This window comes from Callorhinchus milii, unplaced genomic scaffold (genome assembly GCF_018977255.1).
Source record: "Callorhinchus milii isolate IMCB2004 unplaced genomic scaffold, IMCB_Cmil_1.0 Scaffold32, whole genome shotgun sequence".
In the NCBI taxonomy this organism is placed as follows: Eukaryota; Metazoa; Chordata; class Chondrichthyes; order Chimaeriformes; family Callorhinchidae; genus Callorhinchus; species Callorhinchus milii.
Genome location: NW_024704773.1, coordinates 1,965,066 through 1,979,628, shown reverse-complemented (window position 1 = coordinate 1,979,628; position 14,563 = coordinate 1,965,066). Strand labels below are relative to the sequence as shown.

Below are 14,563 nucleotides of genomic sequence, written 5' to 3'. Positions count from 1 at the left end.
AAACCTTGGGCAAGTTTCCTTACTCCACACGCCTAATAATAATCCCTCCAAAAAACCAAAAACAATAATTAAATTGGTCATTTTCAATCTACGACTGTTTGTGGGACATTGCTGTGCGCAATTGGCTGCCGCGTTCGCCCACAAATATACAGTCAATTCACTTTACAGTGTGTTCTGTGAAGCGCTTTGGGACGTCCTCCTGACGTGAAAAGCGCTATATCAAATGCAAGGATTATTATTATTATTATTATTATGGGTACTCCCTGAAGAATGCTAGATTTAATTCTTTTAGAATGGGGGTATTCAGCAGGGCCCCACTTAGCAGTGATGTTGCAGTGGCACTTTTTAGACATCTGTGAATCAATTTTCACATATTTAGCCTCAGTCAAGTCTTACCTTCCAGGCGCTCAGGTTGAGCAAGTTGCTTACCTTATGAGTTGGATCAAAGCAAGGTCTGAATTATTGGAGGTGGTAGTTTCAAGTTTACTGTAGGTTAGAAAAGTGATTTCTAAATTTACAAGATGCTCTAATTTGTAATTTACAAAATACAAATTCTACAGGTACCCGGACATGTTGTAGCCTGCTAGAACACTGCTTGAACCTTGATCTTGTTTCTGCCTTGGGTGAGGCCAGATTATAGCCAAAGGAAGGTCCTGTCACTCAACAGGAGATTGGCGTCTGAGCAGAATTCCAAAAACATGACTATGACTCATTTGGATGCCGGCAAATTTGCCTTTGGAGAATACTTTTGCAAATCTTGCAAGTTACTCCCAATAATACCTTTGAACAGATGTTCGATAAATAATACTGATCCTTATATTTGATATAGCACCTTATCACATTGTTCAGACGTCTCAAAGCGCTTCACAGAATTTGCTCTAAAGTGGAGTAGTGACTGTATTTGTGGGCGAAAAAGATTTTAAAAAATACAGAAAAAGATCAAAAGATATTTTATGTAAATACAAAATAACACCTCTTTCACTGACTGGTCTCCCAAATTGTGCCTCCAGGGGAAATTGAAAGAAATCTGTCTGTCTGCAGTGCGGTTTATGGAAGAGCTTGGAGAAGATCGGTTTGGAAAGGTCTACAAGGGGCATCTGTATAGTACAGGCCCTGGTGAGCCAGCCCAGGTTATAGCCATTAAAACTATAAAGGATAAAACTGAAGTGTCGCTGAGGGAAGAATTCAAGCACGAAGCTTTGATGCGCTCTCGGCTGCAGCACCCGAATATGGTTTGCTTACTCGGCATAGTGACCAAGGAGCAGCCTATGAGCATGATCTTCAGTTACCCTTCCCACAGCGACCTCCACGAGTTCCTCGTCATGCGCTCTCCCCATTCCGACGTGGGCAGCAGCGACGACGACAAGACGGTCAAGTCTGCCCTGGAGCCAGCGGACTTCCTGCACATCGTGAGCCAGATAGCGGCCGGCATGGACTACCTGTCCAGTCACCACGTCGTACACAAGGATCTCGCTACCAGGAACATCTTGGTCTGTGATAAACTCCACGTAAAAATATCCGATCTGGGCGTTTTCCGAGAAGTTTACTCTGCGGATTACTACAAGCTGATGGGAAACTCCATCCTGCCAATCCGCTGGATGCCCCCGGAAGCCATCGTGTTTGGCAAGTTCTCTGTCGATTCTGACATCTGGTCCTTTGGCGTGGTGGCCTGGGAGATATTTGGTTACGGCCTGCAACCTTACTGCGGCTATGCCAACCAAGACGTCATCGAGATGATCAGAAACCGTCAAGTGCTGCCTTGTCCTGACGACTGCCCAGCCTGGATATACAGCCTGATGCTGGAGTGCTGGAACGAGTTTCCTTCAAGAAGGCCACGATTTAAAGATATCCACACCCGACTCCGGACCTGGGAAAGCCTGTCTAATTATAACAGCTCAGCTCCTCCTTCTGGGGGTAGCAATGCCACACAGACTAGCTCCCTCAGCACCAGCCCAGTCAGTAACGTCAGCAACGCAAGATACGTAGGTCCGAAGCAAAAGCCACACTTTGCACCGCCTCAGTTCATACCCGTCAAAGGGCAGATGAGGCCCATGGTTGCACCTCCGCCAGCTGTACATCCCAGTAAACGGCTACCAACCAATGCCCGCCTATGGTGCCTACTTGCCAAACTTTTACCCGATGCAAATCCAGATGCAGATCCCCCAGCCTGTGCCCCCACAACTGGTGCCAAAGACGGGTTCCCATAACAGCGGAAGTGGCTCCACTAGCACAGGTTACGTCACAACTGCGCCCTCCAATGCCTCCGGCACGGAGCGCATTGCCTTGCTCCCCGACCAGTCGAACGGGGCAGAAGACGACCAAAACGAGCTCGCCGCCGGTGATGAAGCCCGAGTGGCCGAGAGCCTCCAGCAGCAGCAGGAGGAGGAAATGTTTGTGCCTGAGACCGAGCTGCTGGGTGACGCTGAGCTGCCACAGAGCAACGACGCAGAGGTCAATACAGAAGCATAAACTTGCGTGTGTGTATTTTTTAAATATTGCAACCAAAATCAAGGCAGAATTTATTACCCAGACAAAAATAGTAATAAAGAAAAAGAATGTGAAGCGGCAAAGTGTTAAACCTATAAGCCTTTTTTGCAAAAAAGAAATTTCTGTTTTTTTAATCAATGTGGGCTCAGTCTCTTTGCGGCCTTTTTGTTCAAGGCTGCCTTCAACTTTTGTCTATTGAAGCCGCTATCCTTCCATTCCACATTTAGTCTCCACTGGAACATATACAGGTAGTAATGAGTAATGATCAGTATTGCAGGTGTGGAACAGAAGGATGCTTTGGAGGTTCCCTACTCAGCCAAATAAGTGAGTGTGATTTTTCTACTGTTGCTGTGCAACTTTACACTGTCGAGCAGTACCTAGTATTTATAGTACACAGTAATCTGGGTGCTGAAGATTTGAATTGTAGAGAAATGGCTTTATAAAGTGAGAGCTGGAAAGAAATGCTAAAGGGGAACTACAACTATTATCGTTCGCTTCTCATGGGAGAAACTTTCCATGCACATTTTTGTATGTTTGTACATGCAAATTATAGCCATTTTATAAACCTTTTCAGTGTGCACACTGAAGACCTTTTTAGTGACCAATCAGTATTGTGACCCCCCCCCCCAATAGAAACCAATCGGCTGGTGTCTACAGTGAGACACGGATGAAAGGAATATCCTGAAGAAAAAAAGGGCACAAAGAGAAAACAGATTGAAGAGAACTGGTCTGCACGTAACTGCAAGGTGCCATTGGACAGAAGAGGCGTTGTTCTGTTTTCCTTGAAAACACAATGAGGGGAAGGAGCAAAACAACAAGCCAAAGTGCATTTCTGCATTAACCAGCAAAGGGCCCTGTCTAGCTCCTTTAGTCTAGTTTTTGCATGTTAAGTGTCAGAATTGATCAGTGTCCACTTTTAAAGCTATTAAATGAAATATTCTTGTTTTGTACATAGGAAAGATTATGACTTCAGACACTCTTAAATAAGTTTCTACTGTTTATTTCTTCAATTGCAAATGTTTGCAAAACTATTTTGCTTATGGAGCACATCCTATCCGTTCCTTTGTTTTTACAATATTTTTTAAAAAGAAAAACTTCTGCAAGAAATATGCTGTACAGAAATGAACTTGCCTTTTGGCTTTTTTTTAAAAAGAAGCCTAACAAAGGCTTTAATTGTAATTTATACATTTCATGATGTTTGACAAAGTTTTTTTTGACATGCTTGATAATGGAACAAATGTTTGTTTGTTTTTTATATAATTTAATTGTAAACTTGCTAAGTAAATACTTATTCCACTCAGTTTGGATTTTCTTTCACTGGGTGGCCTTTAGGTTTTCTGTTAGTTTCTAAGGAGGTCTTTGCATTCCACTTGTTAAGCACACCAGACAATTTGCATAACTGTAACCAGCGCACCGTTTATATATTTTGTAAACCAAGCCACATGGCATTTCAAATAAAGTGATTAAACACCAGTCTGCGTACCTTTTTTATTCTTTATCGATTTGGTAATAATCTAGATCAAGTGTGATGCAGGTAAGTGTCGTTCTGCATTTGGTCGAGGCCGATTCGATAACTACTTTCAAAAACGCGATGAACGGGTATTTGAGGAGGACGGGTCTGCAGAGTTATGGGGAAAGGGCTGGAGAGTGGGATCGATATTATATTGCTCTATTCAAAGAGCAGGCACAGACTCGATGGGCCGAATGGCCTCTTTTTGTGCTGTACGATTCTATGATTTCTCCACACCACAAGATTGCAGTCTAACCTGGAGCTCATCTCCAAGTGTCTTTAGGCGCGTCGCCATAGCCCTGGACATCCATTCACTAGACAATGGCTCCTTGTGCTTGGAGTCCACCCACCTTCTGGAGTTTGGGAACTGATCACCAAGGTCATGTGGGTCCTGGAGACTGGTGCCAGGGGTGAGCTTTGTATTTTTACTCAGACCATATTAGTCACACTCTTTAAGATTTTTAACCTTGGTGCTATTTATGGTACTTTATGATACTTATAATAATCCTAAATAATCCTTGCATTTGATATAGTGCCTTATCACATCTTTGAAACATCTCAAAGCACTTCATAGAATATACTGTAAAGTGAATTGACTGTATAGTTTGTGGGCAAAAGTGTGTTACTTGAAGCGTGTGCATTTGTGTTGGTGGGGGCGGGGGGTCTTGTTCTGTTCTAATGTCATGCAATTCAATTTCCTCAAACAATTGTTTAAGATGATAGATTTCTGTTAAGATGGTAACAGTCCCTCTCCCCTTTGCCCCAGTGATCAGACTAGTATGTTCAGGAAACATTCTTGATGTAGAATACCTGAAGGATACCTTCAACATACTGTGGTCTATTTTGCAAGATTCACAAAGGACTTGTATGGAGTGCCTCCTGCAGATGCCTGGATGTGCCTGAGCTCGGTGTCAGGCTCTGCCACTGTTAAGCGCTCTGAGATCTGAGATGCTGGCCCATGTGAAGGACGCTATACAAAATGCAAGTTGTTGTTGTTGGAAGTCTGCTCAAACTCTCCTTTTGACTGCAATCTATTCCATGAAAATTAAAACAGATCAATGTTCCAGCAGAATTCCTAAGGTCGACTTGATACATGCAACAATTCTATTCACAAATTCTTTGGCAAAGCTTGAAAATACGACCCTAATTTGGACTTCTCATTGAAGGTATTTAAAGTTCCACTCTCAGGATTGCAGTCACCAGTCAAATATTCCCTCTCCCTCCCAGGCTGCAGAATAGAGGACAACAATTAACGACTTTTAATTGTTGTCTTTTATTGCTGCAGTGAGAACTAGAAAGCACAGTTACAAAATCAAGATGTTTTCCCACACATTGAACTGGATCCATTAGAAGGAAGAACATTATAATTCTGCTTTAATATATCTGCATCAGTAAGCAGTACTTACTTTGGGCCCCAGACACATTGTTCTAATATACATTGATTTCATTTGGTAAAACCTATCAAATTGCAATTTGTCACTTTATATTTTTGTCTGTAAAATATCTTTTCCTGTTAAGTTCAATTCATTAAGCTTCCGGCAAGCTGTAGTGTAGTGTCACTGAAATAAAGGGAAAGGATTGCTTCCAAAGCAATTAAGTGAAATATCTTTTCACCACACACTGGTGTACAAATTGGTCATTTCATTCTACACAGATTGCCTGTGTTGAGCTCAGCAACATACAGGAAACTTATTTTGAGAAACTGAGTGGTACTGTCGAGCCATGGATGTTAGTGTCCCCTTTCTGCCCCCCACCCTCCCACTCTGGAACTCCATCCCGGAGCCCCTGCACCTCTCCCCTCCCTTGCCTCATTCAAAGCTCATCTCAAGACCTTGCTTTTCGACTGTGCCTTCAGTTATCTTCCCTCCTCCATCCTGCTTGCCTTCCACCCCTTTCTGATCTCAACCCGAAGCTCAGGTCCAACCCCTCATTGTCCAGTGCGTCCTCCCAACGTGAAAGGCGCCATATGAATGCAATTTGTTGTTGTTAATACAATTTTCAGTTTCTGCATTCTGTGAAGTCATAGCTGGAGTGGACAAAACATATTGAAGTTCTTTAAAATGACTGTAAAATAAATCCCGCAACCTGTCCAACCAGAAATTGCAAATCAAATTCTGCTGAAACGTATTTGAGAAAATTAACATGAAATGCAATAATTCTAAGACATCTTGGATTTTCATTTTGCTTTGGTAAGTGTAGTGTACCTTCAATTTTATTGCAGCCTTCAAATCGTTTTACCCAATAAATGACCCCATCTCTCAATCCAGCTTCCTCCAGGCCAATTTAAACTGTTCCTCGATGTATTACTTTTGCTCTATTCATTGTCTTTGCTTATTACTTGGACTGCCAGCTTCCCATGTTAATTTACTATCCCCAATTGCTGTACAGTTCAAGTTTTGATCAGTCACTTTCTGAAATCCTTCTGGTGCTGGCAATTGTCCTTTGTAACAATGATTAAGCAAATGATACACTGAATGTACAAAGCCGTGCCAGATATCAGTCTAGCTCAGTTAGTAGCATTCTGACCTCTAGGTTCAAGCCCCACATTGGGAGCTCATAGTCAGTACATTGTCAGCACATTAGCTGACATCCCAAGTCAGTGCTGGGAGAGAGTTGCAATGTCAATGTCCTTGCCTTCAGTTGGGACATCTGCCTGTTCAGGTGGACATGAAAGATCTTGTAACACTATTCTAAAAGAAGTGAGTTTTTAACAACAATCATAAACTTTTTTTTAAAAAAAATACTTTTTATGGGAGTTAGCCATGGGTAAAACGGCTGCTGCATACGCCTACAAAGGCAGATTCACTGCACTTTGCTGAAAAGCGGAACCATTTTCATGTGTTTCAATTGTATTGATGCAATATCAAATGCAAGGCCGATTTATTGTAAGTTAAGAAAAGATGTATGAGAAAATGCCTGATGGGTTAAACAGATTTTTCACATAAGTTTGCACAAGTGAAGACTGGTCCAAGTTTCAAATCCAATCTTTTTCACTCTGGAAACTTTAACACAAGAAGATGTGCAATAAAGCTCAACAAAATTCAAAGAACTGCACATTTACAAGTCACCCAGGATACATCCTGCGACCCCTCAAGGAAATGTTAAATAATTGAGGCTGTCATTAATATTATTAGGTGAAAGCAGCAACAACAACTTGCATTTATATAGCACCCTCCATGCAGGGTAGCATCTCAGAGCGCTTATAGAAAACAAATACTGACACTATAGCCAATATTTTGCACATTATTTGAAAGGAATGAGACAAGACCCTAGATAATAGAGGACAGTTAGCCAATGCAGTGGACTAAAATGCTTGTATTATGAGATAAGATCAAAGGCATCCGGTTAGAATTCCTGTTAACTTGTGTCGGATATAGATTTAATTGGAGCGAGGTTCCCACTGCATATATACAGTAGTTCCAGTCTCTCAGTTGGTGGGTTTGGGATAGCTTAAGAAACCCTGTTATGTTTTGACCTTGGCAGCGGGGAGATAAGTGGATTTCCTGAGGCCTCTGCCAACCTGGGATGGGAAATTCTGATCGTCAATTTTTATCTAAGCTCTTCCATCATAACGTATTTTGTGTCCAAACATTTCATGCCCCCATGAATTTCTTAGCTCCAGTGCAGCTTATCCAACTAGCAGTCAACGATATCATATAAAGATTTGCTTTTATTTAAATAAGTGTTTACCTCTTCCATGATCCCAGATTCTCATTTTAAAACCTGAATCTATAACAGCTGAATGATGAAAACAGCAATTCTATTCATTTAATGGTTCAAATCTGACTGCACATATGGATTAGGTTTATTTCTAATACCACCGTTCAGTCTCTAATCTACCAACTGGACAACAATTAAAAGCTTTGTACTGTAAATCTCATGCCCTATTTTACACAAGACAGATAGCATCAATTTTGTTTTGTTTTTGTATTGAAGCCTGCAGAATAAAGCTTAGGTGTTTTTGCACCAAACCGGTGCATTAACTACATTATAATTGAAGTTTGTACACTAGTGGATTTATTTTAAAAGGTTAGAGGTTTGTGAACGACATATGTGCAACATATCAGAGGGAATCTGGTGCATGTCCCCAGGAAAGAAAATAAAGCCAGGAGGAGAGCAGAAAAGAGAGCAAAAAACAATGGGGAAAACAAACAATGGTTGAAAATTGCAATGTATGCTGTGTTATGTTTGTAACAATTTTCACTTTGTTTTAGAATACAATGTCATTGAAACGGAATGGTTAACATAAAATAGCAGCGACCCTTTCTCGTTCAGTAGTTCCCTGCAAGATTGAATGTTTTCTGTTGCGGTCCAAAGCAATAGCATTGGAGACTTTGGTCTCATTGGTAATCACTTCATGGCTGTTTGAGGACATTGCTGTGCAAATTGTCTGCACCATTCACCTATGAGTAAACAGTCACTACACTTTAAAACTTATGTGAAGCTCATTGAGATGTTTTGATGTGATAAACTGTTTTAGCAAAAGCAAGAATTATTATTATAAATCTTTTTCCTAATGGTACCCTCTGTACCAGGTGCTCTGACCAGGTGGAGCCTGGTCAGAGCACTGTATAGTTTGATGTCTGGAGGCCTGAGCTCAATTGATTCAACAATGTAACTAATGCTGCATAATTCACTGAGAAATCAAAACTAAAGTTACATATTCAAGATTTTAAATATAGATTAACAAGGACCTATTATTTGCCTAAATTTAAATCATTTACCGTAAGCAACTCAGAGATTACAACATTCACAAATGAATAACTGAGGCAAGTTTTAACGCACAAACATATCTTTCATTCTTCATTAATCTATTCTCCGAGACACTACCATTGTGAATATAATAATAATCCTTGCATTTGATATAGCTCTTTATTGCATTGAGACGTCTCAAAGCGCTTTGCAGAATATACTGTAAAGTGGATTGACTGTATATTTTGTGGGTGAAATGTGGCACACAGCAGTGTCTCACAAGCAGTTGTGGATTGAATGACCCAGTTATTCCTTTTTTGTATTTTTTAATTATTTTAATTTTATTATTTATTTAGAAGAAAGCTAAATAAATGCAAGTTGTTGTAAATGCTGTAAATTGTCTGATGCCGGGCAACCATAAATAGCAAGAAGTGGGTGTTTTATAATGTAGCCGGAGTATGACTTGAAAGATGTCACTTGAGTGACTCAACTAAAAAGTAGTCCCCAAATTCCCGAGGCATCTTTATATTCATTGTGGATCTCAGAAATGTAATTTTCCCCTCTTTCCCTTAAACTCTGTGATTATAACAAAATGAAGGAAAAGGGGATTGAGGGGATTTGAATTCCTACTTGATGAGCACAGGATCTGATTTTCACGTCTGCTCAATGTCGCACTAAACAATGTGTACTATTCCTGAAATGTAAGCTTTGAATTAATGTTACTAACATAGGGAAAACATTGAGGGGGGTGGGGGAGGGAGTGCCATCTGTGACTTGATAATTATATCACATTCTTTTCTCCAGCCCATATTTTTACATAAATTCTCTTCAGCCAGAAACCTGTTTCAGATAGATATTTCTCATTTTGTATCATAAAAATATGCTTATAATAATAATCCTTGCATTTGATAGAACACCTTATCACTTTGTTGAGACATTTCAAAGCGCTTCACAGTCTATACTGTAGAGTGTAGTGACTGTGTATTTTGTGGGCAAAATTGATTTATATTTACAAGAACTACTTTAAAACACTTGTACAAATCATTTGTTTTGGCTTGCAGATTGTCTCAGAAATCACCAGAGGGAGGTAGAATCCTCAATAGTATCTTATGGAATCTGACATAGTTTCAAACTCCTCTGGATATAGGAACAGATCAAACTTCACATAATTGGATCTATTTTATAATAATAATCATATTATTATAATTACATTTAATAAAGCGCCTTTCATGTCTGGAGCTTGTCTCAATGTACTTCACAGTATGCACAATACAAAATTACATTTGTATAGTGCCTTTTATTGGAAGCACATCCCAAAGATTTTAAATATACTGTACTGCATGTTCTGTAAATTCGTGCTGCACACCCCCAGCACTATAAGGACGATAAGGCTCAAAGTCCTGATGTGGGACTTGAACCCACACCTCCTGACGCAGAGGTGAGAATACTACTAACTGAGCTTCTGTTGTTTCTCAGTATTTTAGTGAAGTACATATTAAACTGAATCTTGGTGGAACGCTGACAAGCTCCTTTGTTTCAATAGTTTAATCCAAAGCTTTCAGTTCAAATTAGCATTAGATCACAGTTAATTGCTGCTATGGTAGTTTAACAATGAGGCATTTAAAGGGTTGAAATAAATGTCAAATCATGACATAATATTAAAGTAACTGAATCATTAATATCCACACTGAACTCTCAGAGATGCTTCAAGTATAATATGTTGCCCTTCATTACACAAGACTTATATTTAAATCCAACCCGATAACTGCAATCATTACAAACTGGCAGCGATCATAAGCGAAATGAACAGTGATGACCTTTGCTTAACCTCATTCAGCAGTGGGGAGGTTGATCTTATTGGAACATTGTTTTGTCTTGTTGCAAAATGGTAAGAGGAGGAAATGTAGTGAACAGTGTTAAAGAGGAAGTTTCAAATACTTTTTAGCCTAGTCAAATCAGGCTACCTTATCTTCGGAGTGATAACTTGCAATTGTGTAGCGCCCGTCACAGAGTAATGTCTCAGAGCACTTTACAAGGTTGGGGTCGGACACTGAGAAATATAGAGGGGACCGGAGGGACTGGATCATAGGCACATTCAAAGAGGTAGGTTTTAAAGCAGGACTTCAAGACAGATTGAGAAGAAGTGAGTGAGTGGGAGGTTTGGGGGTAGAATCTGAAGGCTTAGCCACTAGTAGTGCAGAGGATAGGGACATGCAGTAACCCGAGTTAGTAGAGTAGTGAGCAGTTCCTATCCATACCATAACACACCTTCTCCCAAGCTGGCTTTAAACCCCACCTTGAAATCTATCTCTTCAACCACATACATCTATGGTCACCTCCCTCTTTCTCCCTAGCTCAGCATCCAACCCTGCCAACTGTGAAGCACTCAAAAGTATTATCTTGTGTGCAGGGTGCTATATTAATGCAAGTTGTTCAGTAAGTTAGAAGATCAGAGAGAAAAGAGGTGCTGGGGCATAGAGGGACGTGTCTATTATTGATTATTTAATCAATAATCTACACTACGCATTGTGGAGTCCTGTAACTCAGTGGTTAGAGCACTCGCTTTGCAAGTGAGAGACCTGAGTTCAATTCCAGGCAGAGGGCGAAACCTTGGGCAAGTTTCCCTTACTCCACACACCTAATAATAATCCCTCCAAAACCAAAAACAATAATAAATTGGTCATTTTCAATCTACGACTGTTTGTGGGACATTGCTGTGTGCAATTGGCTGCCGCGTTCGCCCACAAATATACAGTCAATTCACTTTACAGTGTGTTCTGTGAAGCGCTTTGGGATGTCCTCCCGACGTGAAAAGCGCTATATCAAATCCAAGGATTATTATTATTATTATTATTAATGCAATACAGCCGGTAAGTGCACATGCGGTCATAGGTCAAGACTACATTTCTCGCAATTCAATGCATCTTAACCCGTCGCCGCATGCGCATTGAATTGCGGGAAATTAAGTTCTTCTGTGCATGAGTCGACTGACCAAGAGTATGTTTCCTATTCGGTAAATGCGCATGTGTTGATGGATCAGGACGTCATTTCCCGTTTTTCAGTGCAGCTGGTAAGTGCGGGAGTAATGGAAGGTAGTGGAGCAGTGTTACAACAACTTGCATTTATACAGCGCCCCTCATGCAGGGTAGGGTCCCAGAGTGCTTAAACAAGTTACGAGTTAGGATAATATGAGCAGTCCAAAGAAATTTAAGTGGCTTTGATAGGAAACTGGGACTCGGGTGCATATACAAATATAGGTAATTGTCTGATTTATAAAGATGATTTATGCAAGTTTTACTCTATTTGTACCTTGACCATGATACTTGCCAGTTCTTTGTGCAAGTAAGTTACATGGCTCTATTTTTAATGATAGACTAGACTGTATAAGAGTGTTTGATATAATAGACTGGCTTTTTCTCATTTCATTCCTGTGATGCAAAATAACTGCACCGAAACACAATGCAAATAAATATTCTTCCCTTAAAGCAGCGGAAACCACATAAATTCAACAAACCAAACTGACAGAATAAGTGAACTAATTCACATAAACTACTTGACAAACTTAACGAACAAGCTACAAAAATAACAACTAATCCACAGAATAAAACCTAGAATCTAACAGCACTAATTTACAAAACTATTAGACAAGCTAATCAGCAGAATAATACAATGGACTAATTTACTGAACTATGTTAGTGATAGAAGTAAGTGATAGACAGTAGATTTTTTTAAGCAATGGAATCTATTGTTCCTTTTTTTGTTATGTACCTTTTGCAGTTTTATTATCTTGCGGGCAGGCAGGGCATATCTTATTAGTACCTTTAATCCATGAAATACCTTTAATAGTCCCGTTGTTCTAGTTGTTCTTATCAAACTCTCTGGGGATTCGTCCATATAATCATTGTTTCTGCAGATTAGTGAGAATTCTTACATTGTGTAATCTGTGGATTTAGTTGTACACTATAATATACCCTGGATTAGTTATACCGATTTTTATTACATACAGAGTCTATAGATTAGTTTGTAGATTTATTCTTATATTGTTCTGTAGTTAATTCTTAAACTATTCTGCTCTGTGGATGACCCTTACATTAATTACTCTTCATCATTTCTTCCCGCCTTATCGTGCTTCAACACTATTGTGCAGTTTTGCATTGAGTTGTGGATTAATTTGATGTTTAGTTGTTATCAAGTTCGTCAATTAGTCTTGAGGATTATGACTGGATAAGGCCTGTAGATCTGTTCTCACCGTTGATGAGTTTCAGATCATTTCTTACATTGTATATCTTATTATCTCCTACGTCCTGCCCTGTTGTTTAGCATATTCACCCACAAATATGCAGTCAATTCGCTTTACAGTATATTCTGTGAAGCACTTTGAGACGTCTTGAAGATGTGAAAAGCACTATATCAAATGCAAGGTTTTATTATTATTATATTTGGTTAGTTTGCCATTTTATTTCTTATGTAATTTGTAAATTATATTGTGTATTACTGACATGGGTTTTTCTTGCATCTATTTCTTGTTCTGTCTGTTGATTAGTTTGCAAATTATTATATAAGAGTGCACAAGATCATTGCATACCACCTGGCCGGACTCAAACATAAAAATATCTCTCACACACCACAGATGATTTCTTTCACCAAATTGCTATCTATTTCTCTCTAAATCTGCTGTTGTTTTGGTCATTTCATACTTTTTTTAAACAAAATATATAATTTTATTTGTTGCGGGTGAGGGGGTGTGGGGGTTGCCTCTGCACTCTCCACTTTGGTGAAGTGATCAAGACTTCCCTGCCTTACATAGTGTAGATGTAAAGGTATGCTGTATTTTATACCTACTTTACACTCCAAAATGTGGACTGTTATATACTGCTCTGTCCCCACTTTTAAAGTTCACCTCAAGACTTACCTCTTTGACCACACTTTCGGTCCCCATGCTCTGTAGCCCCACACCCGTGTGCAGGTGCCCAGCCTGTGTGTCCTCCTGATGCGAAAGACACTATATAATGAATTGTTATTGTGGAATTTGTACATGTTTTCAATTGTGTCGCGTTCGTGTGATGTTTGTGTACTGCACCTTGAAGTGTGGCTGGAGGAACCTAGGGAAATGGAGGCTTCAGATTAGTTTAATTCTCGCCAGTGTACAATATTGACTGTCATAATGGTGACATCGAGGGTCAATTTGAGAGAATCTTATTACCAAAGTCAACGAGTCACATGAAGGTTCTCTATTCAAACTAGTCGGCTTGCAAGAAAATTGTGAATAACAACACAATTTTTTTTATCTGGGTGATTGTTGGTCAGGACTCCAGGAGAAACTGGTTAGATCACGCTAAGCGAGAGGACCCAGATTTGATTCCTGGGTAGGGCGAAACCTTAGGCAAGTTTCCTTAGTTCACACACCTCTGTTTACTCAGCAGTAAATAGGAACCTGGTTGTCAGTTGATTGGCGGATCGCTTTCCGGGGATAATAAAAATTTGGTCACTCAATCCACGGCTGTTTGTGGGACACTGCTGCGCTTAGTCGGCTGCCGCGTTGCGCCCACAAAGTACACGGTCAAGTTCACTTCACCATATATTCTGTGAAGCTCTTTGAGACGTCTCAACGACGCGGTAAGAAGGCGCTGTATGAAATGCAAGGATCATTATTATCAGGAGATGCGATTTGTCGCTGCTGCTGCTGCTGTTTAGCTCCCAGTGGGTGAAGAAAACCACTGGATCTGAAACCAAAGCAGAGGGCGTGTCTCTGAGCAGCCAAACCTCCCTCTGTCCCTCTCCTCTCTCTCTCTGCATCTGTAGCCTCTCAGCTCAGCCTCAGTGCAGAGTCAGTGAGGGAGTGAGTGAGTGACCTGTCCTCTCCTCTCCGCAGTG

At 40.3% G+C, this 14,563-nt stretch overlaps 1 protein-coding gene across 1 annotated transcript in view; it reads left to right on the top strand.

Annotated features, from left to right (window-relative positions):
- ror2 (receptor tyrosine kinase-like orphan receptor 2) overlaps positions 1 to 3,960 on the top strand; it is a 170,199-nt gene extending 166,239 nt beyond the window's left edge. Inside the window, 2 exon segments of the mRNA XM_007900034.2 lie at positions 1,011 to 2,066; positions 2,068 to 3,960. Of these exon segments, the coding sequence (XP_007898225.1) occupies positions 1,011 to 2,066; positions 2,068 to 2,469 (1,458 nt within the window). The 3' untranslated portion in view covers positions 2,470 to 3,960.
- The last annotated feature ends 10,603 nt before the right edge of the window (positions 3,961 to 14,563 follow it).